The 19,348-nt window shown below is 45.4% G+C and overlaps 2 protein-coding genes across 3 annotated transcripts; one reads left to right on the forward strand and one right to left on the reverse strand.

Annotated features, from left to right (window-relative positions):
- Positions 1 to 11,239: 11,239 nt before the first annotated feature.
- LOC1272401 (frataxin homolog, mitochondrial) lies at positions 11,240 to 12,462 on the reverse strand. Of its 2 annotated transcripts, none has more exons than XM_061651631.1 (3): positions 12,346 to 12,462; positions 11,897 to 12,278; positions 11,240 to 11,826 (listed from the first exon to the last, which is right to left on the reverse strand). In XM_061651631.1, exons 2-3 carry the CDS (start codon positions 12,212 to 12,214, stop codon positions 11,530 to 11,532), a joined length of 615 nt encoding a protein of 204 aa, XP_061507615.1. In that variant the 5' UTR covers positions 12,215 to 12,278; positions 12,346 to 12,462; the 3' UTR covers positions 11,240 to 11,529. The 2 variants fall into 2 exon arrangements, with proteins under 2 accessions (XP_061507615.1, XP_311351.6); XM_311351.6 differs by having other exon boundaries at positions 11,897 to 12,275; positions 12,346 to 12,439.
- Positions 12,463 to 14,385: 1,923 nt separating this feature from the next.
- On the forward strand, positions 14,386 to 18,819 carry LOC1272402 (sorting nexin-29). The gene is made up of 4 exons (XM_061659087.1): positions 14,386 to 14,626; positions 14,747 to 16,023; positions 16,084 to 16,381; positions 17,624 to 18,819. Exons 2-4 carry the CDS (start codon positions 14,783 to 14,785, stop codon positions 17,798 to 17,800), a joined length of 1,716 nt encoding a protein of 571 aa, XP_061515071.1. The 5' UTR covers positions 14,386 to 14,626; positions 14,747 to 14,782; the 3' UTR covers positions 17,801 to 18,819.
- Positions 18,820 to 19,348: the final 529 nt, after the last annotated feature.

The raw sequence follows: 19,348 nt of genomic DNA on the forward strand, positions 1-19,348 counted from the left end.
TACTGTTTATGTTCTCACTTTATGATACTTGTGATCGTGCAGGCGATCTTGGAAATTGGTAAGAAATTTCCCTTACTGCAATCGTTGGAGCTGAGAGGCCTTACCTTGGGTAGGAGGACACTCCCAGCTCATGCATTAATATACGTGCAACTTCATTTACTGTCTATACCAATCTGTCTTTTTTTCACGTAAACCCTGGTTTATATTTTGGAATTATTTGAGTGTGTGTTTTAACTGTTTGATATGTGAAATGTGATTGCTTCCAGATGGCTCTATGATTATATAATTTTTTATAGCAGGCATGCTACAGTATTACCACCATTTCCACTACTACTATCTACAACCTATCCCCGCTACCGATTACTTTCTACAATACAATAACCGACAACTGTATGGAAGACGATTAAAGTGGTACGGCTGTTGTAATGGCTTATTACAAAATGTTTCTTATTAATATTACTGCTTTGCTGATTGCATCAATGACTGTTGTTTTAATAATTAACTATTATTATTATTATTATTATTATTATTATTATTACTACTACTGACGTTACAACACTTTCTTTTGTGCTTTTCGTGATGCATGCTCCGCCCTTCCCATTCTGTGTAACTCGGATGAAACAAAAATGTCCTCTCCAACACAATACGAAAAAAACAAAACCACAAATCGTGGCGTTTGAGGGTGTACCATTTACCCTGAATGCAACAATAAAAGGCAGTGAGAAGAAGGTAGGGGAAAAGGTGGTAACTACAATACAGAGCAATACAAGTAGTAAGGCGCCCTTCGGCAAGATGTTTGAAAGAGCCGAACAAAAAACGAAAGAAAAAGCAGCCAAATGCAGCAACTTCCTTGAGCAGCAATTTAGCAATAGGGCTGTCACGAATCATAAAGCAAAAGCATAAAACATAGCAAGAACAAACCAGCTTGGGGCGCGTGCGCGCATGTCTGTGTGTGTGTGTGTGTGTGGGTGGAGCGTAGGTGTATGCAAGATTAAACTAAACAAGAAAGCAGTGAAGCGAAACTAGAATAGCAGAGCATTAATGCTACCGATCCTGCATGAGCCCGATATATGCATCTTGAGGACATCACAGGGCGTCCTGCTGGCAACATATTTAGCAGTAAGAATAAACAAAAAGCACCCTCAAACACTCAAGACACATTCTCTAGACACGTGTGTACACTCGACACGAAGAGTCAGCGCGCGGGCACGTGCGCTGTCTATTTGTATACCGATAGTGATAAGGATAATAATCGTGTGTGTTTGTGTGTATGTGAGAGAGAGAGAGAAAGAGAGAGAGAAAGAGAGAGAGAGAGAGAGAGAGAGAGAGAAAAACGCGGGCTATCTTTAAGATCGCGCCCACCAACCGTTACTAAGTTGATGGAATATTTCTTAACGCTTTTGTTTCTATTTCGAACAAACAAACGAAAAGTAAAACCAAGAACTATTAGGTGCACGTTTCAAATATTAAAAAAAAAAAACAAAATTAATAGAGAAGTAAAGTGTAAGGAAGGAGTAGCATGTGCAATCAGTACACATAAATAAATGGAATGGAAAATAAAGCAGTGCAAGCGACAATTTCTCGAAGTTTCTTTTTCGAGCAGCAGGGATGACGGTGGATTTCAATTTGAAATTTAATCTTGTACAGGCGGTCCCCGAGATACACGGTTATTGGGGACCGAAAACGGCCGCAAAATACCGCGTATCTTGAATTTCCGCGTAAGTCGAATCTCGTGATTTCCAGCCAAAATATCACTAATTTTCGTGCAAATTTGGAGGTGGGGGTGGTTTTAGCTACCAAATTATTTATTTGATATGTTTCTAATGAATTGAACAGTTTTAAACCCTTTTAAATGGTATTCTACATTCGATCAGTACGGAAATTATTTGGTATTTCACAATGGATGTGTCAAATCAGTACAATTTGCTCAAAGAACTGTCAAATTTTGAAAACCGCGTATCTCCGAATCCGCGTATAAGAGGTACCGTGTATCTCGGAGACCGCCTATATTGTGAAGTTTTTGGTCTTTGATGGCAATTGTTTTTTTCTACTCCATATTTTTTCCCACCTAGCTGTTAAGCTACAGTACTCATTACACTTAAGTTTATTTCGATTACATTATATGCTCAACACTGCTTTAAACATTAAGAAAATAATATTAGGGACTATTCTTTTCGTTCCCTCGTTTGAAATATGCTTGTTGATTTAGATGTATATTGCAGAGAAAATCAATCGAGACGGGCAGACGACACATCCCAGTAGGCGTCAAATCGCCAGACCAAAATCTCGGAGATAACTTTAAAATTCTTTCACAAAATAGGAATTCTTTATTGAACCACTAGAACGAAATCTGCAAACAAAATGCAAATACAGTCAACTCTTTCTTATTTGAGTGGCGATGGGACTGCCATGCAAGAGGGATTTTCAAATTACAGAGATTGAAAGTGAATGAAAAGTCCATACAAACTAGAAAGAAACATAGCAGATTGGAGTATACACGACTCAATAACGATGGCAACATCATACACTAGTGGTGGTAGCTCGGCATCGGATCCGATGCCGGGTTCGGAACCAATTCCGGAGCCGATTCCGATGCTGGTATCGGAATAGGTTCCGGAATCAGAATCGGTGCCGGAAATCGGAATCGACCTGGGAATCGCAATTTGTTCCGGTAACAGAATCTGAATTGACTCCAGAATTGGAACTAATTCCGGAATGAGAATCAGTTCTTGAATTGCGGTTATCAATACTTAGCATCATTGGATCCAAAGATGCCGAAACCGATTCCGATTTCGAAGCCGATTCTGATTTTGAAGCCGAATTCGATTCCGGAGCCGATTATGATTCCGGAGCCAGTTCCGGAGCCAATTCAGGAACCAATTCCGGAGCCGATTCCGGAAACTGATTCTGAACCTACTATCCGGAATTGATTCCAGAAAACATCGGGGCTAGCTGGAATCGGTTCCCACGAAAGCTTCATTTGATCACTACCAAACACAATTAAGAGGGGTACAGAGTTTCAGAGGTTTTCCAAATCATAGAGACAAAAATGTACTGAAAATTTTAAGACTGTAAAACATGTTTAATTAAGAGGGGGGTTTCAAATTGGAGAGGTCTCAAATAAGAGAGAGTGTACACTGTATGTGATCAGCTGATTGCTATGATTCCTTATCCGCAAAAAGGCGGTCAACATCCCTGACAAAACACCCTAGCCGCAAAAGGCGGTTTTCGCCGCGATTTACGACCTAGCGAAAATGTTTTTTTTTCACGATTTGTATGGAGCGAAGACACACACTCAAATTATGGTCGCCAATTATGGATGGGAAGATTACGGTTCTGACTTCTGTTTCACTCTCGCTCACAGTCGATGATGTCCTGTCACATTCGCACAATCCTATTGGCTCTACGGTTTGGTTGTTGCTGCTCTTTCTCGCACGTGAGCAATTGGCTTGGTACGCAGATGACAGGGACCTGTGGGGTCTTTTCGGCCACTGGTTGTAATCGACCACGTGGTTCCAAGGAGCGGTGATATGTGGTCAGCGGAGCGCCAAGTAGTTCGGCAAGTACCATTCCGACTCATGGGAGCAGCGATTTGGAAAGGACCTCGCACCTCACAAATGATCCGGATGGTTCCAACCCGGTAGGTCGACCCGCATAAACCGCGGTAGGTACGAATCATACACTGCAAATTTTATAAGTTTGCTGCAGTTACATTTTTTACTGAAAGCTATTGAGTAATACATGGTTTTCTCGTTTCACTGAATATCAGTAAAACAAATTACTGAAAATGCAGCTATTTATTCTGTCAAAACGACATTTCTGAGCTTCAAAAGAAAACATAATGCGATGCCCACTTGCTCGTGATGAACAAACATTTGATTTGGTAACCGCTTACACCCCGATAAATTTTAGGTGCGTATTCGGCTTGCGGGATTAACGTTTTGGTTGAGAAAAATCTTCACACCACTTTGCTGTTCTTGCTGAAATTTCATGATAACCGTGAGTGCGTACCAAATCAACAAACTTGTTTCGACAAAATACAGTTCACATCTGTATAAATCTTTATGAAACAGAGATGAACAAGAGCAGCATGGACTGCCACCCGCGCATCAATAAAAACCCCAATTTCAATACTTTTTTTCGCCAATTTTTAATCGATATCAATGACTAAACAATCAGTAATATCAGAAAGGCTTTGTAGTATGTTCAAATTTTGGGTACTGTGGATACTGTTTCGAAGCGGACTTTCGACACTTGATCGTCTAGGCGATCATAAAAACCTTTCGGACGTTGGAGTTTAGAGGGATTACCTTGGGTAGGAGGACATAACTAAACTCCTTAAATGAGAAGTCGATAGATGATGGATGGGCTTAGTCCTATCCTGACAATCCGAACAAATCTGACCTGCCATGATCGGAGTTGGTTTTATCTATACTCAAAAGAAGTTAAAGGTCGGAAAGTTATCGTTTTCGCTAAGCTAGTTACATTTGTCTTTTATTGACAAGAACGATGGTTCTAAACGATATTTTCTTACCTACTTTACAGTTTCTAGCTCGTGTTTCATAATACGGACGATTTGATTTAAAATCGTCATCGTGAGCATAACATGAAAACAATATTTTGCTTTTACGTTGGTGTTTACCTTTACAATGAATACTGAAGTACCGTCTTGCTTCGAATTACGGCCACTTCATTTTCAATCGGTCAGAGCGATAACTTGTTGCACGCGGGAAAAACAATATTTTCATTCGAAAGTAACTGGAAATACCTTGTATTGCAATATGTTTGTCTCAAGTAATCCACGGACCACAGGTTGGAGACCACTGCTTTAGATCAGCTGCTTTCTAAATGATCGAGCGGTGAGGGCCAGGAGAATGCATTTTTTTACACATATATTATTATATTATTACAGTTAATACCCAAATAACTGGTTTATGATATTAAACAATGCGATTGGTTATTGGTTTTCTTAAATTATTATATCATCCAAGCAAGTTTCAAATTCATTTTATTAAATAACTAAAATTGATTGTAAAGATTCTTCAATTAAGAGTCTGCAGCATACTGTGCAAAAGTCATAAAAAGTTCAAAACAATTAAGCAAAATCGCAATATCGCTTCTGAATGTACCCTTCCTTCCATGTTGCAAAATGTTTTCAGGATATATCTGAAGATGGTACAAAAACCTTAACAGCTGAAAAATTATCGAGACAATCGTACAATCGTTCAGTACTATTATGAGGCCACGGACAAGTAAGGCCAGGTCAGACCAATTGATAGTGCATTTCTTTAAAAAAAAAGCTCCAAGAAAATCGTTGCATCCTTAAAATGCAATAGTGTGTAACCATTGTTCTCGTAAAATCAACAGTCAGGTTTTTATGGAATTATTCGTTTCTATTTTCTAATTTCTCCTCAAATTTGACCATATTGATTGGTCCGACAATCCATGTTATGGTGATCAAATTTGGAATAGTTCAACGATATGAATTGTCATATTAAAATATGTTCAGTTAATTTGTAATGAATAGGATCTTCCTATCTTTCAAAATCGCGCAAATATTTTCTCGGGCCTGACTGCATATTGTGGCGATTGTGGCATATTGACGCGATCATTCATATCGATATTTCCTTTCCGCCGACCCTTCCAAATTTGACCCAAACCCTTCAACAGCTTGCTTTTCCACCATCACTTCGTCCAGTCCCCAAAAAATAGCAGGGGCACGAGTTCTTAGTTTTTGCCTGATAACATAGACACAGGCCAAATTAAAAAGCGCACACATCGACATCGGAATCGATTCTTGAATGAAACCTCAACAGATAAAAAGAGCGTGCTTGGTGTCAGCCAATTTTTCTTGCTAATTTCTCCGGTTACGAACCGTTGTGTTGAGATCGGTTTCGGAGCCTTTTAATGTCGTATGTGCAAGTAGTTTGCGTGAGGCATCTCTTGTAACGGATTTCGCTTAACCCAACTCGCGCGTAACGTTCAATGCATTGGGCCAACGATGATGAAATGATATTGTTTTGAGCTGTGGGCATGTATCGCAGCGTTCTACGCTTCCAAATAAGGTGCACGTGTTAAACAAAAATATTGCACATGTTAAAAAGGCAAATGTTTTCTGCTTCTGATAGTAAACTGCTTATGATAAATAAAATAAATATGCTTCTGATAGGTCTGGTAGTAATAGTAAATCTGATTGTAAACATAACCCCCGGGGGGAAAATGGAGATATATTGGGTTGACAACACCAAATAGAAGGGGCCTCTCAATCGACGGGATTAGGCATGAGCAAAACGATTCTTTTCACCGAACGCGAACGAACTAGTTCGCTCACCAAAAAGAACCGAACGCGAACGACGATTCTTTCGTTCTTTGTTTCATGAGGTTTTTATTCACAAAGAACGCTCGTTATCTTTTTCATTTACCCACCATAGACGCATACTGTAGCCAAAGAAGTACTCATTCTGCGGTTGAAACCAATCATTTAAAAACATTAAGCACTCGGCTGTCTGGTCAACACAATCCATCGCAAAACCGACCAAAAACTAGCATGTAAAAAACTAATACGAGCAAAAATGTCTCCTGCATATATTGTACCCCATGCCTTATACACACTTAAGGATTCTATTTAAAAAAACTACTTAAATATGGATCAACATGATGAGCGCAATCAATTCAGTTCAGTTCATTCGCGAACAATGACTAATCCGTTTGAACGGGCTCGATCTTTTGAATTGTATAGGTATAATTTCCATGCCAACAGAACACAGATCGAACACCAGTTCGAACGCGTTCGATGAATTCAGTTGTGTAGGTACGATTTACACACCAACAGAACACAGATCGAACACCAGTTCGAACGCGTTCGATGAATTCAGTTGTGTATGTACGATTTATACACCAACAGAACGCAGATCGAACACCAGTTCGAACGCGTTCGATGAATTCAGTTGTGTAGGTACGATTTATACACCAACAGAACACAGATCGAACACCAGTTCGAACGCGTTCGATGAATTCAGTTGTGTAGGTACGATTTACACACCAACAGAACACAGATCGAACACCAGTTCGAACGCGTTCGATGAATTCAGTTGTGTATGTACGATTTATACACCAACAGAACACAGATCGAACACCAGTTCGAACGCGTTCGATGAATTCAGTTGTGTAGGTACGATTTACACACCAACAGAACACAGATCGAACACCAGTTCGAACGCGTTCGATGAATTCAGTTGTGTATGTACGATTTATACACCAACAGAACACAGATCGAACACCAGTTCGAACGCGTTCGATGAATTCAGTTGTGTAGGTACGATTTATACACCAACAGAACACAGATCGAACACCAGTTCGAACGCGTTCGATGAATTCAGTTGTGTAGGTACGATTTACACACCAACAGAACACAGATCGAACACCAGTTCGAACGCGTTCGATGAATTCAGTTGTGTAGGTACGATTTATACACCAACAGAACACAGATAGAACACCAGTTCGAACGCGTTCGATGAATTCAGTTGTGTAGGTACGATTTATACACCAACAGAACACGTATCGAACACTGCTGGACAAATTCGACGGCGTTCGAGGAATTGAGTTGTATGGGTACGATTTCAACACCAACAGGGTACATTTTGATCTCTGACGACCCGTTCGCACGGTGCGAGAAAGAGCGAGAAAGCAATATGATTTTGCACGTTTTATTACCACATTTATGTGTGCCGTCGAACACTGAACGGAACGTTCGAACGCGTTCGGTGTAGTCAGTTTTTCCAAAAGTCCTGGTCGTTCTTTTTGTTAAGAACTTCGTTCGTTCGTGCACTTTACCGAACTGTTCGAACGGTGCGATTCTCGTTCATTTTACACATGCCTAGACGGGATCATCAACGGGGCCCCAAATGGACGCGGCAATGGAGATTGTTCTTCGTATTATGGCTGTGTATGGCTGTATGTAGATGCATCTGTAACGGTTTTTGGTCTTGTTGTATTCGCAAAAATTGAAATAGTCGATGAAAACCATATATAAATCAACATGGTCCATAGGTTCCTTGAGTATTTTTATACCCTTCCCCCCTTCCTTCTAACTGAAACCTTTCCCATTTCCCCTTCTCTTCGGTCCACAAACTGGATGTGTTCGATTAGGGCCAAGAATGAAAATTTTAGTTTTTGCATTAAAAGACACACACAATCCACTATCCCAGGCCAGGAATGTAAATACCATTTTTCGTGTGAAACAGCTGTCTGCTTTTGGCACAGAATCGCAAAGCGGTAGCAGGGGCCCCGTATACAACAACAGGACGGTTCATCCCAGCCAAGAGCGCACACAATGACATCGATTTAACCATTCCTCGAATGAAACCTCAACCCACTGAACCCACCGTTGACCAAACGACCTTCCTAGGCTTTTTAAAGCGACGCGAGCTTGGTGTCATTTTTTCCTGCTAATTTCTCCGGCTACGAGCCGGTGTATTGAAATTTTGTTTAGGGGCCTTTAAATTTTTGTCTGTGTATGATGTGTGCTTGTGGCTGTTGAAACGGGTTTTCTTTGTGGTTAAACGCAGCGTTCTGTTCTGTGTGCTGTGCATTGGATTTTAGCAGCAAGTGTCTCCGCGTTTTTTTTGGTGAGCTCGTGCATCGACCATCCACACCAAGACACCAAATGGACGGGCCCTTCATTGACGGGGCCCCTTATAGACGGGGCCCCTTATCGACGGGGCCTCCTTACCGACGGGGGCCCTTACCGAAGGGGCCCCTTCATCGAAGAGTCCACATAATAGTTGGGGCCCCGTAAACCACCTTTGAGTTTTAGTTTCAGCATAGCTGTAACGGTTTTTTATCTTGTCTTCACGCAAAAAGTTGTATGTAAATAGTGATAAAACATCATTTTAATATTAACATGGCACAGTTTCTTTTTGGACATATAAATACCACCCCTTCCCGATTTCCCCTATTTGTCAGTTGACCACAAAAGTTGAGTAAGGCCCCGCGTGAAAATTTAACGTTTTGCGTTAAAAGCAGGCACGCTCCACGATCTCAGGCTTGAGATGTGAATACCATTTTTCGCGTGAAAACAGCTGTCTGTTTTCGGCACACATCTGCAAAACAAGTATAGGGGCCCCTAGACAAGCGCAAGCACGTTTCATCCCAGCCAAATTGAAAAGCGCACACATCGATATCGATGGAATCGTTTCTCGAATGAAACCTCTACCCTCTGGAGCACCGTTGCTTGCTTGATGTTAGTCAATTTTTCCTGCTAATTTTACCGGCTACGAGCCGGTGTATTGATATTGTGTTTCGGGGCCTTTAAACTTTTGTTTGGGTGTGTTGTATGCTTGTGTTGTGTAACGGGTTTTCGGTGGTAGTTAAGCGCAGCGTTCTGTGCATTCCATTTTAGCAGCAAGTTGCTCTGCGTGGTTGTGGGTTTGGGTGTCTCGTGCACAGACCACCCACACCAGCAAAAATTGACGGTTTCTCGCTCTGTCCAATACTTTGCGCCAACGATGATGAGGTATTGATTTGAGCTGTGCGCGCGTGTCGCAGCGCAGCTTTGATGCAAGTATTGGCAGATTTCTTAGAACATTTAATGTGCTGCTTTGAGTAGTATGGGCCCCGGTTTTCTGCAGTTCGGGGCCCTCGACAAAGTACAGTGAGTAAAGCGATGGGAAAAATGAATTAATTAAAAATGTGTCTTTTTGAAATAGATGGTAAAAGTCCCATCCAGAGGGGGGGGGGGGGTAGAATCGGTACGAAGTCGAACATCCACAATGACGGGGCCCCCTAGATCGACGGGGCCCCTGGCGGCCGCCCACCGTTTAACGCGCCACTGGTAGGGACGCGTAGAGCAGCTTGGCGGGTGGCTCCGGCTGCACCACTGGCATTTGAGGCTCCCAGAGGGCCGGTCGCCATAGCCAATCCCCGACCGCAGCCGCAGCGCTATGGCCAATGCATGCAGCATAAACGTCACTTACGCATGCTGCGTCAATGGCGAGTGCAACGACGGGCTAGACTACAACTCTCTATGCCACCCTCTAGATAGCGATATGGCCGCGCAGCATCATTCGCCACGATGATGCGTCTCCAAAAAAGGCGAGATAAAGAGCAAGCTAGGCAACGCGAGCGAGCGATACGTGCGCCAGCTAAGCCGAGGCGGGCACTCCTCGTTTACAGCATGGAGCGAGAGGCAGGGAAGAACTGCCTTTCTTTCTTCCGGAGAGGAGCCCCCTTTAATAAGGAAGAAGACGGTAGAACATGGTGGTTAAATCCTTACCTGCATTCTCTATTGTGTGGGAAGGATGGAGAGGGGAAGGGGGGATTGGAGGAATTGTGCATTTGAATAAAAACAATAAAAAATGAAAAGAAAAATGTATTCAAATACATGATCCTTTATTTGAATATTTGACAATTTTAAGCATTGGTTGTCTTCACATGATATGCTGTGTGTGCTAGTGCATTGATAATCGTCCTTTGATTGATTAATTATTATTATTATTTTTCACAAGTGTAACTAACTGCACTAACAAACAATATAAAACCCGGGCGCGGCATGCATCCGATCGATCCGGCAAATAGCTCCAACGGTAAATCTATTCATACATATCACTATGAGCGTAGATCAAATCCAGATTCGAACGATGGCTGTAGATAACGCGCAATGGATCGAGCAGCGAAAACAAAACGGAGAAGGAAAAAACAATAACCAAGTCTCAAGCACACAAGGCAAGGTCAAGCTTTCGCCAATAACTGCTGGGAGAGAAGCGTGGGAATGAAGGAGGTGGGTATCACTCCCGCTACCGCGTGAGAATAGCTGGCTGGATCGTACGGTACCCACAGGGAAAAGAGTAAGGGGGAGAGGAAATATCGACTTTTTGAACCACCTTTTTTATAGCCATTAACCTAGACAAAAACCATGAGCGAAATACTCCAGAAAATCTTCCATAATTGTAGCGTTTTTCGTTTTACAAAATTTCGCTTCGTCGTATATTGAATTAAATGCGACGACCCCGACACGACGTACACACGACGTCGAAAATATTTGAAATTGTCGGCTAGGGTAGAGGGCTGATCGTTGCTTAACCCAATTTTCTTTTACCAAGAATCTATTTCAAAATCAAACTACACTCTTTTTTACTCTAAAATAAGTCCCATAATCAACAAGATAGCATTTACGGATATAGTTCCAGTCGATCCTTTTCGAAAGACTTAATTCCAACTGACCAAGCATGACAAACTCAGCTCCACGTTCTATGCGCTGTTGACGCACGAGTTTTATTAAGCGTTCTAGCTATCCGTCCCTAGTAGCAATCCCCCCAAAAATTCTTCAATCCAGCTAATCGCGCAACCACCAAACAGGCAAAGGAAACCATCGACGGTTGCTAGCGGCGTGTGTACTACATCGAGCCACCGAAGTTCCCTCAGGAAGTTCCCCGTTCGAGGGCCCTTTCCCGTCCTAAAAACTAAATCTATAAACACAGCGTGTCACAGCGTGTTGCGTCCCCAACCTCCTCCGCCGGTCGATAATCCAGTTCATCCCTCCCGTCCATCCGGGGCCGGTTCCTGCGGTCGCTGGCTGTGCGGCAGGGCGAAAAATTCCAGCTCCCGGCCAACGATCGCACTGATCTCCCGCTGGAGCAGCTCGTGCAGCGTCACGCCGTCGTGCCGGTACAGCCAGTAGCCCTCGTTCACGGTGCGCTTGTCCGGGATGAAGTCGTACCGCTTCGGGCCGCTGGTGGGCGAGCTGAGCCAGATCTGGCGGTTCGGTAGCTGGCGATTGATAACGTACGTGCCGTGCGGCTCCCCGAAGCTAACCGTTAGCACACCGTCCTGGCAAAGGGGGGAAAGTGAGCTAGAAAAAGGAGCAACAGCGACGCGGCAACGAACGCTCGACTCTTACCCCGTACGTTACGTCCGGATTCTTGAGCGTGCTCGTTTCGTCGATGATCTGCTCGAAGTAGTCAACCAGCGATTCGAGCGTGTCCGAGCAGACGGCCACAAACGTGACGGAATCGATCAGCGAGGTGGCAATGAAATCGTTTGGATTCATCGAACTGTACTGACGGCTGTGCAGGGTGGGGCTGGTCCGTAGCAGCCCGGTGGCAAGCGCTTCCTGTGGCATCCTAGTGCGGCCCGGCACGGCCGGAGGCAACCGATGGGTGGTGCAGCTGATAAGCCGGCTCCACCGACCAGCGAAAGGCCGGAAAACGGTGTTCATTGTGCGTGTGACCAACCTGGCACTAGGAAGGAAGGATTGTGTTGTTTCCTTCTTCTATCTTCTACTGGAAGAAATGAAAAGCCCCGATTTACCGACGAGTTTGTGTTTTAAGGCGGCACAGCGGTATTTACCTTTCGCGCTGGAAAGTTCTTCACACCGCTGGTAGGATGTTTTGATCGTTTCGGGATTGTTATGACAGTTGACCGTGCTGCACCAGCACATCGAGCTTGTGTGACGTTTGGTGGTTATAAATTCAAACCGCAGGATAGCAAAACCGTTGCGCACGGGAATGGCAAAATGGAAGGGGAGCGCAAAATATGACAATGTTGCGCTCAAAATTGATGCCGTATCGTTTGGACAACATGCTACAACCGTGTTGCATGCATATTTTTTATTTGTTTTATGTGTGTGACGAGCACATATTTTGGAGTGAATGTGCCCAAATAGCCAGCTCGTACTTTACAGCTCATTTGAGGCTGTCTTACAATCGTGCCGATGCCGTACTTTGCGGCTGATTAAGAGATAGACGGTACTTTGCGGAACTATGGCGCTTTTTAACAAGCACTTAATACTCTCTGGATCCATGCAGCTGGTTAGCCTGATGTGTATGGTTCACGATGGAAATTGAAGGCTTGTTAAGAAGATGTGCCGAACTTGGTGGAACTTTATAGCTTTTTTATGCATGACACCGGTACAAGTTGGCTCTTGTCAAATTGTCCAAGACTGACGCTGTCACTAATCTCATTGCTGCTGCACAAGTTAGATTAGTTCTTTGAAGAAGGGATTTTGAGGGAAGTGATTGTTATTGTACAGTAAATTTTGATACATTTCCCATGCGCCACAGATTAAGCTTAAACGACTGGTAAATTGAATATCCATAGAAAAAAAATGAAGGCTCCACAGCTTTATTGGTTTGATCAATAGATATAGCCTTCTAACTTTCCGAGCAAAAATCTAGATGAATGGTCGTGTGGTCAGATACGTGGGTATCAACACCAACTAGCATTACTCAAATCTCACTAGCTTCAGTGCTGGTGGTTTCCATTGGAGTTTAGTATTTAAACAATCGTATCGCCGTTCTAGTTCTAGCGGTGCATAACCTCAATGCGAAACCATACAACAGTACAGAGGAAATGAGAAAGCTCTCCTCCAAGCGATGAAGCTCAACTGGTTGGGGTATCCCACCAACAGAGAGCGCCACCAGCTTTTTCGATATTTTTAGAATGCATGAGTCGTTTGCCGTCTGCTAAACGAAGTCTTTCTATATTCCTTTTAGGTAGAGAACTTGAGTCGTTTAGAAGCCGTTTAGTGGTCGTTTAGTGGATTTGTGGCACTTGGATTCGTGTTATTTATGAATATTAAGGATTTAAAAATATACACATGTACACAAACAAAACAAATCCTGTTGTTTATTTGATTGATGACGTTTGCTTGATAATAAAACACAAAGAAAAATAATCCCCAGTACCGTAGCATAAGGAAGCTGCTTAGGTGCTATTTAGAAGGACCGCCTGGAACTATGATGCTGTTAAACTACTGCAAAGGGCGAATTCGAGCAACGATCTTTTGCGTGCCAAAATGAGCTGCTTAAGCAATTCTGGCTATTTGGGAGGTATCAGGTATAGATCCACATTTCAATAAGGCCCGGGTCTATGAAAATGTTACGGGAATATTTGTTGTCAAATACTATGGACTGTCAAACTCATGTTTTGGGAACATTTTTGTTGCAAGTGAAAGAAATGTATTTTGTTGCCGGAACTTTTTTGGACTTGTTTGCTCTCCAAAACGGATAAAAAATCATTTCAACGTAATTTTACAATGTTTTTGTGAGCACATTTGTACACAGTTTTTGAAATAAATAGGAAAATCCATAGATGTTGCCATTGAACAAATATTGCTGCAAGATGTTCATAGACCCAGACCTAACAAAAGTTTTTATATAAAATGTGGTCAAGCGTATAAATATGCCAAATGCACAATAATGGCTTGAAAAGAAATATTTTTTTCACATTTTCATTCCAAGCGTAAAAAGTTGCAAGCAAGAGACTTTTCATTCCACCCACCAAAAACGATAAGCTGCGTTCACTGTTGTGTGGTTGACTGAAAAACGTTCGGTTGCTTGCCGTCCTGCTTGCGCGCTCACGCACACTAGCAGGGCAGCTGTCAGCTGGCCGCGGACCGTCGCGAAAGCAAAACAAAATTGTAAACAAAGCTTACTCATCGCGCGAAACGACAGCACCAAAACAACACAACGAGAGGGCGTAAAAGCGCTAATCCACCCCAAGGTTTTGATAATTCCTCCCAACAGGGATTCGATCGCTGGTCAATCGTAGCAGGCCTTGGCGCACGAGTTTTCGATTTGGCAGAACAGCAGAGAAAACAAAACCCCTCCACGCTGGTGTTCTGTGTTGGGTGAGTTGTTTGGTGAGCGAACCAAAGCACGCCCTTGGAGAAATCCACCACCTCCCCTCCATCCACTTTATCCACTCCTCACTTTATCGGTAACTTCGCCTCGGGGGGGTTTTGTTTTAGGCATTTCTGGCGCGTCCGACGGTTGCCGCCCGTGCGATGGTCGGCATGAGCAGCTTCGGGCTGAACGCGTCCACGCTGGAGAGCATTGTCGGGGGGAGCCGGGCCGCCGCGGGCACGGACCAGGAGCCCGAGCGCAACCACGAGCGGCAGGCCCTGCTGAACGAGCTGCTCGCGACGGTGCGCCAGTGCCAGCAGCAGTACGGTGGCCATGCGAAGCTCGCGACCGAGGACGACCCGCTGATCGGCACGCTGTGCGACGTGTGGGAGCGGGTGCTGTCGCACGGGCTGCGCACGGCCGCCTGGATGCCGTTCAACATCCTTGAGTACTTCGGGCCGCCGGAGGGCGGCCGGCCCGCGGTCGAGCGGCCCTGCTTCTGGGACTTTGCCTCGAACCATCTCACGCGGGACGAGCGCGAACGGTTCTGCGCCCTGCAGCAGGTGGTGACGCGGCGCGGCCGGGCCCGGGCCCTGCTGCGCGCCTTCCTCAACGAGCGCGCGCTCGAGCGGTACGTGCTCGTGTGGCTCGGCGACGGCGAGCTGCTCAACACACACTACGAACCGTGGGCGATGCTGCGGCACGGCGAGTGCCAATCGGTGCTGCCGAACGTGGCCGCCGGCCTCGGCACCGTCCTGTTCGCGATCGTGATCGATCGGAGCGAGCTCAACCGGCCCGTCACGGGGCTGGCCGGGCAGGAGCAGAAGCCGGAACCGATCATCGTCACCCGCCGGCCCGTCGGCCCGGTGCGCAAGGTGAATGCGGTGCAGCGGGAAATATTGGACGATGCGGTGCCGCGCCAGCTAACACCACCGAGCACCAGCAGCAGGCGGACGCCGCTGGAAGGCACGGACGCTACTGCGGGTGGTGCCGCGCCACGGGAAGAAGTGCCATACACGGTGACGGAAGCGCTCGGCGGCTGGGGCGCGGGAGAAGCGGATGGGCCAGACCCGGGTGCCAGTGCATCGCCGGCCGGGACGGTCGATGTGGCGGAGGACAGCATGCTCAACTACTCGTCGGCCAGCGCCACCACCAGCTCCCGCTCGACCACGGGCAGTTCGCTCAGCGGAGAGGGACGGGGCACGGAGGAGGACACGGGCTCGGAGGTGGCGTACCGGCACCGGACCCGTTCCGGATCGCCGGCGCCGTTGCTGCGGCCAGAGCCCGAACTGCCCTCCACCCCTGCACCCTCGGGGCGGCCCTACGAGAAGCTGCAGCGAAGAAATCAAGAGCTGGAGGAGCGCTGCCATCTGCTGGAGTCGCGCGTCGCCGCACTGAGTCTGTAAGTGTCTAGGCAGAGCTTGGCATGACACCCCACTAATCCGTGCCATTTCGTTTGCAGCGAAAACTACCGCCTGCGTGCGCTCACGCGCTCCAACCGGCTGTCGGTGGCGTTCTTCAGCTTCAGCATTCCGAAAGCGATACAGCGGGCGGCGGACGGTGGACGGTCGCGCCGCCCCTACCATGTGTACGAGATCCGCATCACCCCGTCCGGCGTGAGCGGCTCGACGGCCGGCAACGAGAGCTGGTGCGTGTACCGGCGCTACAACGAGTTCTACCGGTTGCACCGCCGCCTGCAGAAACAGTACCCGACGGTCAAGAAGCTCGACTTTCCGCCGAAGAAAAAGTTTGGCAATCTGGTAAGAGACTGGGCCGGGCGTGTTGCCGGTTCTTCCCGCACCTCACCATTGTGTCTAGTGGTGCGAGCTCGGAATCGGAACTATCCGTCTCCGGAATCGATTCCAATTCCGATTACACAACTGCAATCAGAATCGACTTCGGAATTGAAATCAGCTCCAGAATCTCCATATGCCGTCAAAAAGTTCATATCGCTGTATATTTCACCCTGTCTGGCCGTACGGTCAGGCTCCTTTGATTGTTAATGCGATTGCTATGGAGATCGATTTAATTTTACCAACGTTGTAAAAAGTTGACCGAAAAAGCAATCAGAACATTGCATGCATCACAACTAAACATTAATTGCACGCTGCAAAGAATCGATGAATGCTTTTTCATCTCTTCTTCTTCTTTTGGCACAACAACCGCTGCTGGTCAAGGCCTGCTTGTACCCACTAATGAAGTGGGCTGAAGCCAGACCCAATTGCGATTCCGGATCCGATTCTGATTCCGGAGCCGATTCCAATTCCGGGACCGAATCCGGTGCCTATTTCGATTCCGGAGCCCATTCAGATAATCGGATGTCGGATCCAATTCCGAATCCAGAGCCGATTCCGATTCTGGTGCCGATTTCGAAGCCGATTCTAGTTCCGGAGCCGATCCCGATCACGGAGGCGATACCGATACCCGAGCCGATTGCGATTTCGGAGCCGATTCCGATTCCGGATCCGATTCTGATTACGGAGCCGATTCCGATTACGGAACCGATTCCGGATTCAATTCCAGTTCCGAAGCCAATTGCGATTCCGGAGCCGATTCTGATTCCGGAACCGAATCCGGAGCCTATTCCGATTCCGGAGTCGATGCCAATTTCGTAGTCGATTTCGATTCAGGAACTGATTCCGGAGCCAATTGCGATTCCGGAGCCGATTCTGATTCCGGAACCGAATCCGGAGCTGATGCCAATTTCGTAGTCGATTCCGATTCCGAAACCGCTTCCGGACCCAATTGCGATTTCGGAGCCGTTTCTGATTCCGGAGCCGATTCCGATTACGGATCCGAATCCGATTCCGAAACTGATTCCGGATCCAATTCCAAAGCCGGCGCTGATCCTGAAACTGATTCCGGACCTACTATCTGGAATCAATTCCACAAATATTTGGAGCTAGCCGGAATCGATTCCGACCAAAACTTCATTTTTCCCATCAGTATTGTGTCTTTTTTTATTTCCTATTTGTTTTTTTTTTATTGTTGTTTCACATCAGAATGCCGATCTCGTGGAGCAGCGGCGCCAGCGGCTACAGGTGTACTTGAACGGGTTGTTCGTGTCGACCCTGCCGGAGGTGCTGTCCTGCAGTACGCGCGTCCAGCTCGAGCAAACATTTCCATTTCTGAGCGACCAAACGCCTGTCGGGCCGGCCACCCCGGGCGGAGCGGCGTGAGCAGGTCCCCGGACCTTACCCTCTGTTCGCTCGCCCTACGCGCGTCACACGGTACCGCGAGCATGTGATGCATTCAAAACGAGTTTATTAAGTTCCGTTTTTGGTCGAATGAAAGATTAAGTATTAAGCAATACCACTTAAGATTACTCCCTGGCGCATGGTTTGTGAAACTACGTCTTACTAGTGGCCGTAGCTTGTGGCCCGTTTTGCGTGAGAGCAAAGTGGAAAGAAGCGCAACCAAAGGGGGTTGGTTATTTTGTGCAATACGCAACACAACCAATACGATACTCTCACCCGATCGACGAAGGTGGAACGTTCATCAGCCAGTGCAACAGAGCCGGGCAAGAGCAGGAAGACGCCCGGCGCGGTCGTTGATAAGCTTAATAATCGGAGAACAGTGTATGCAGCAGTCTTCTCGAACCCATGACGATTCCAAAATAATAAAAAACACTGTATCGAATGAATTGTAAACAACTTCAACGATGAAGCAAAAAACTGAGTATTTGCACCCAATACGGGGGGTGTAAAAAAAAATCCAACGATCTTGTTGTGAGAGTATAAATTGTAGCAAAACAGAAAGGAAACGCGATAGCATTGGCGTCGGAAGAGTGGCGATTGTATCGTTTCGAATTAGCAGACATTTCCGTAACACATAAACTTCAATCTAAGGGATGATTTAAACAAGTAAGCACAACAAAGTACTCATCCGTGGCTGGAATTGGAAAGAATAGGAAGGAAGGCGGCGTACTCACGTGTTCGGATGGGCAGTTTTGTTTGTGCTGGGTAAACGTTAAACGGGAAATAACTAGGAAGCCGCGTGCTTTTGTTTTCTGTTTTTTGTCAGATGGTTATTTATTTGTTTCTGTGTTGCGTTAAAAGGAAAAGAAAACGTTTGCGAAAAAAAAAATACATCTATATATGAAAACTCGTTGTCGTTTTTGCGTATCTGAACGTTTGATTGTTTTCTTTGGATTTCAAAAAGCAGCTGTGGCAATAAATGGTGAATAGTTTTATAATCAGTCTACCTTTCATGCCTTTGGAAATAGTGTCATTGGTTCTGTAGACAATTTTATCGTGTCATTGTCATGTTGCACTGTTGCAATGTATATTGATGTAAAACATAACCTCTTTCTATCCATTTCTTTGTAAATATAGGAATGTATCTGATTTAGATCTTTTTTTTCATACCCAATAAATTTTACGTTGTTCTTGTCTTTTTCTAAACTCGTTTGTTCATTTTGAAGTAAATATACTTCAAAATGTGCCCTTAAAGATCACGTTAAGTTCAGTTCCAGTTTTGCTTTGTAAATGCGCCCAAAAACGTTTCTGCAGTGGTTTTTCTCGTTTATTATTAGAAACAAATCGAATTGTTGCTCATGGGATAAAACTCCCCGGCAAAACTTCCTACTCTTTGGGAAGACATGTGTCGTTTATTTTGGATTTCTAAATATGTGTAGCTTCTTTGATGATAATGCTTGTTGAATAAATGGTTTATTTAATAAGCTTTGTAAATAGTATTTTCAAAATTAACTCTGTTACACCGTCGTA

This window comes from Anopheles gambiae, chromosome X (genome assembly GCF_943734735.2).
Source record: "Anopheles gambiae chromosome X, idAnoGambNW_F1_1, whole genome shotgun sequence".
In the NCBI taxonomy this organism is placed as follows: Eukaryota; Metazoa; Arthropoda; class Insecta; order Diptera; family Culicidae; genus Anopheles; species Anopheles gambiae.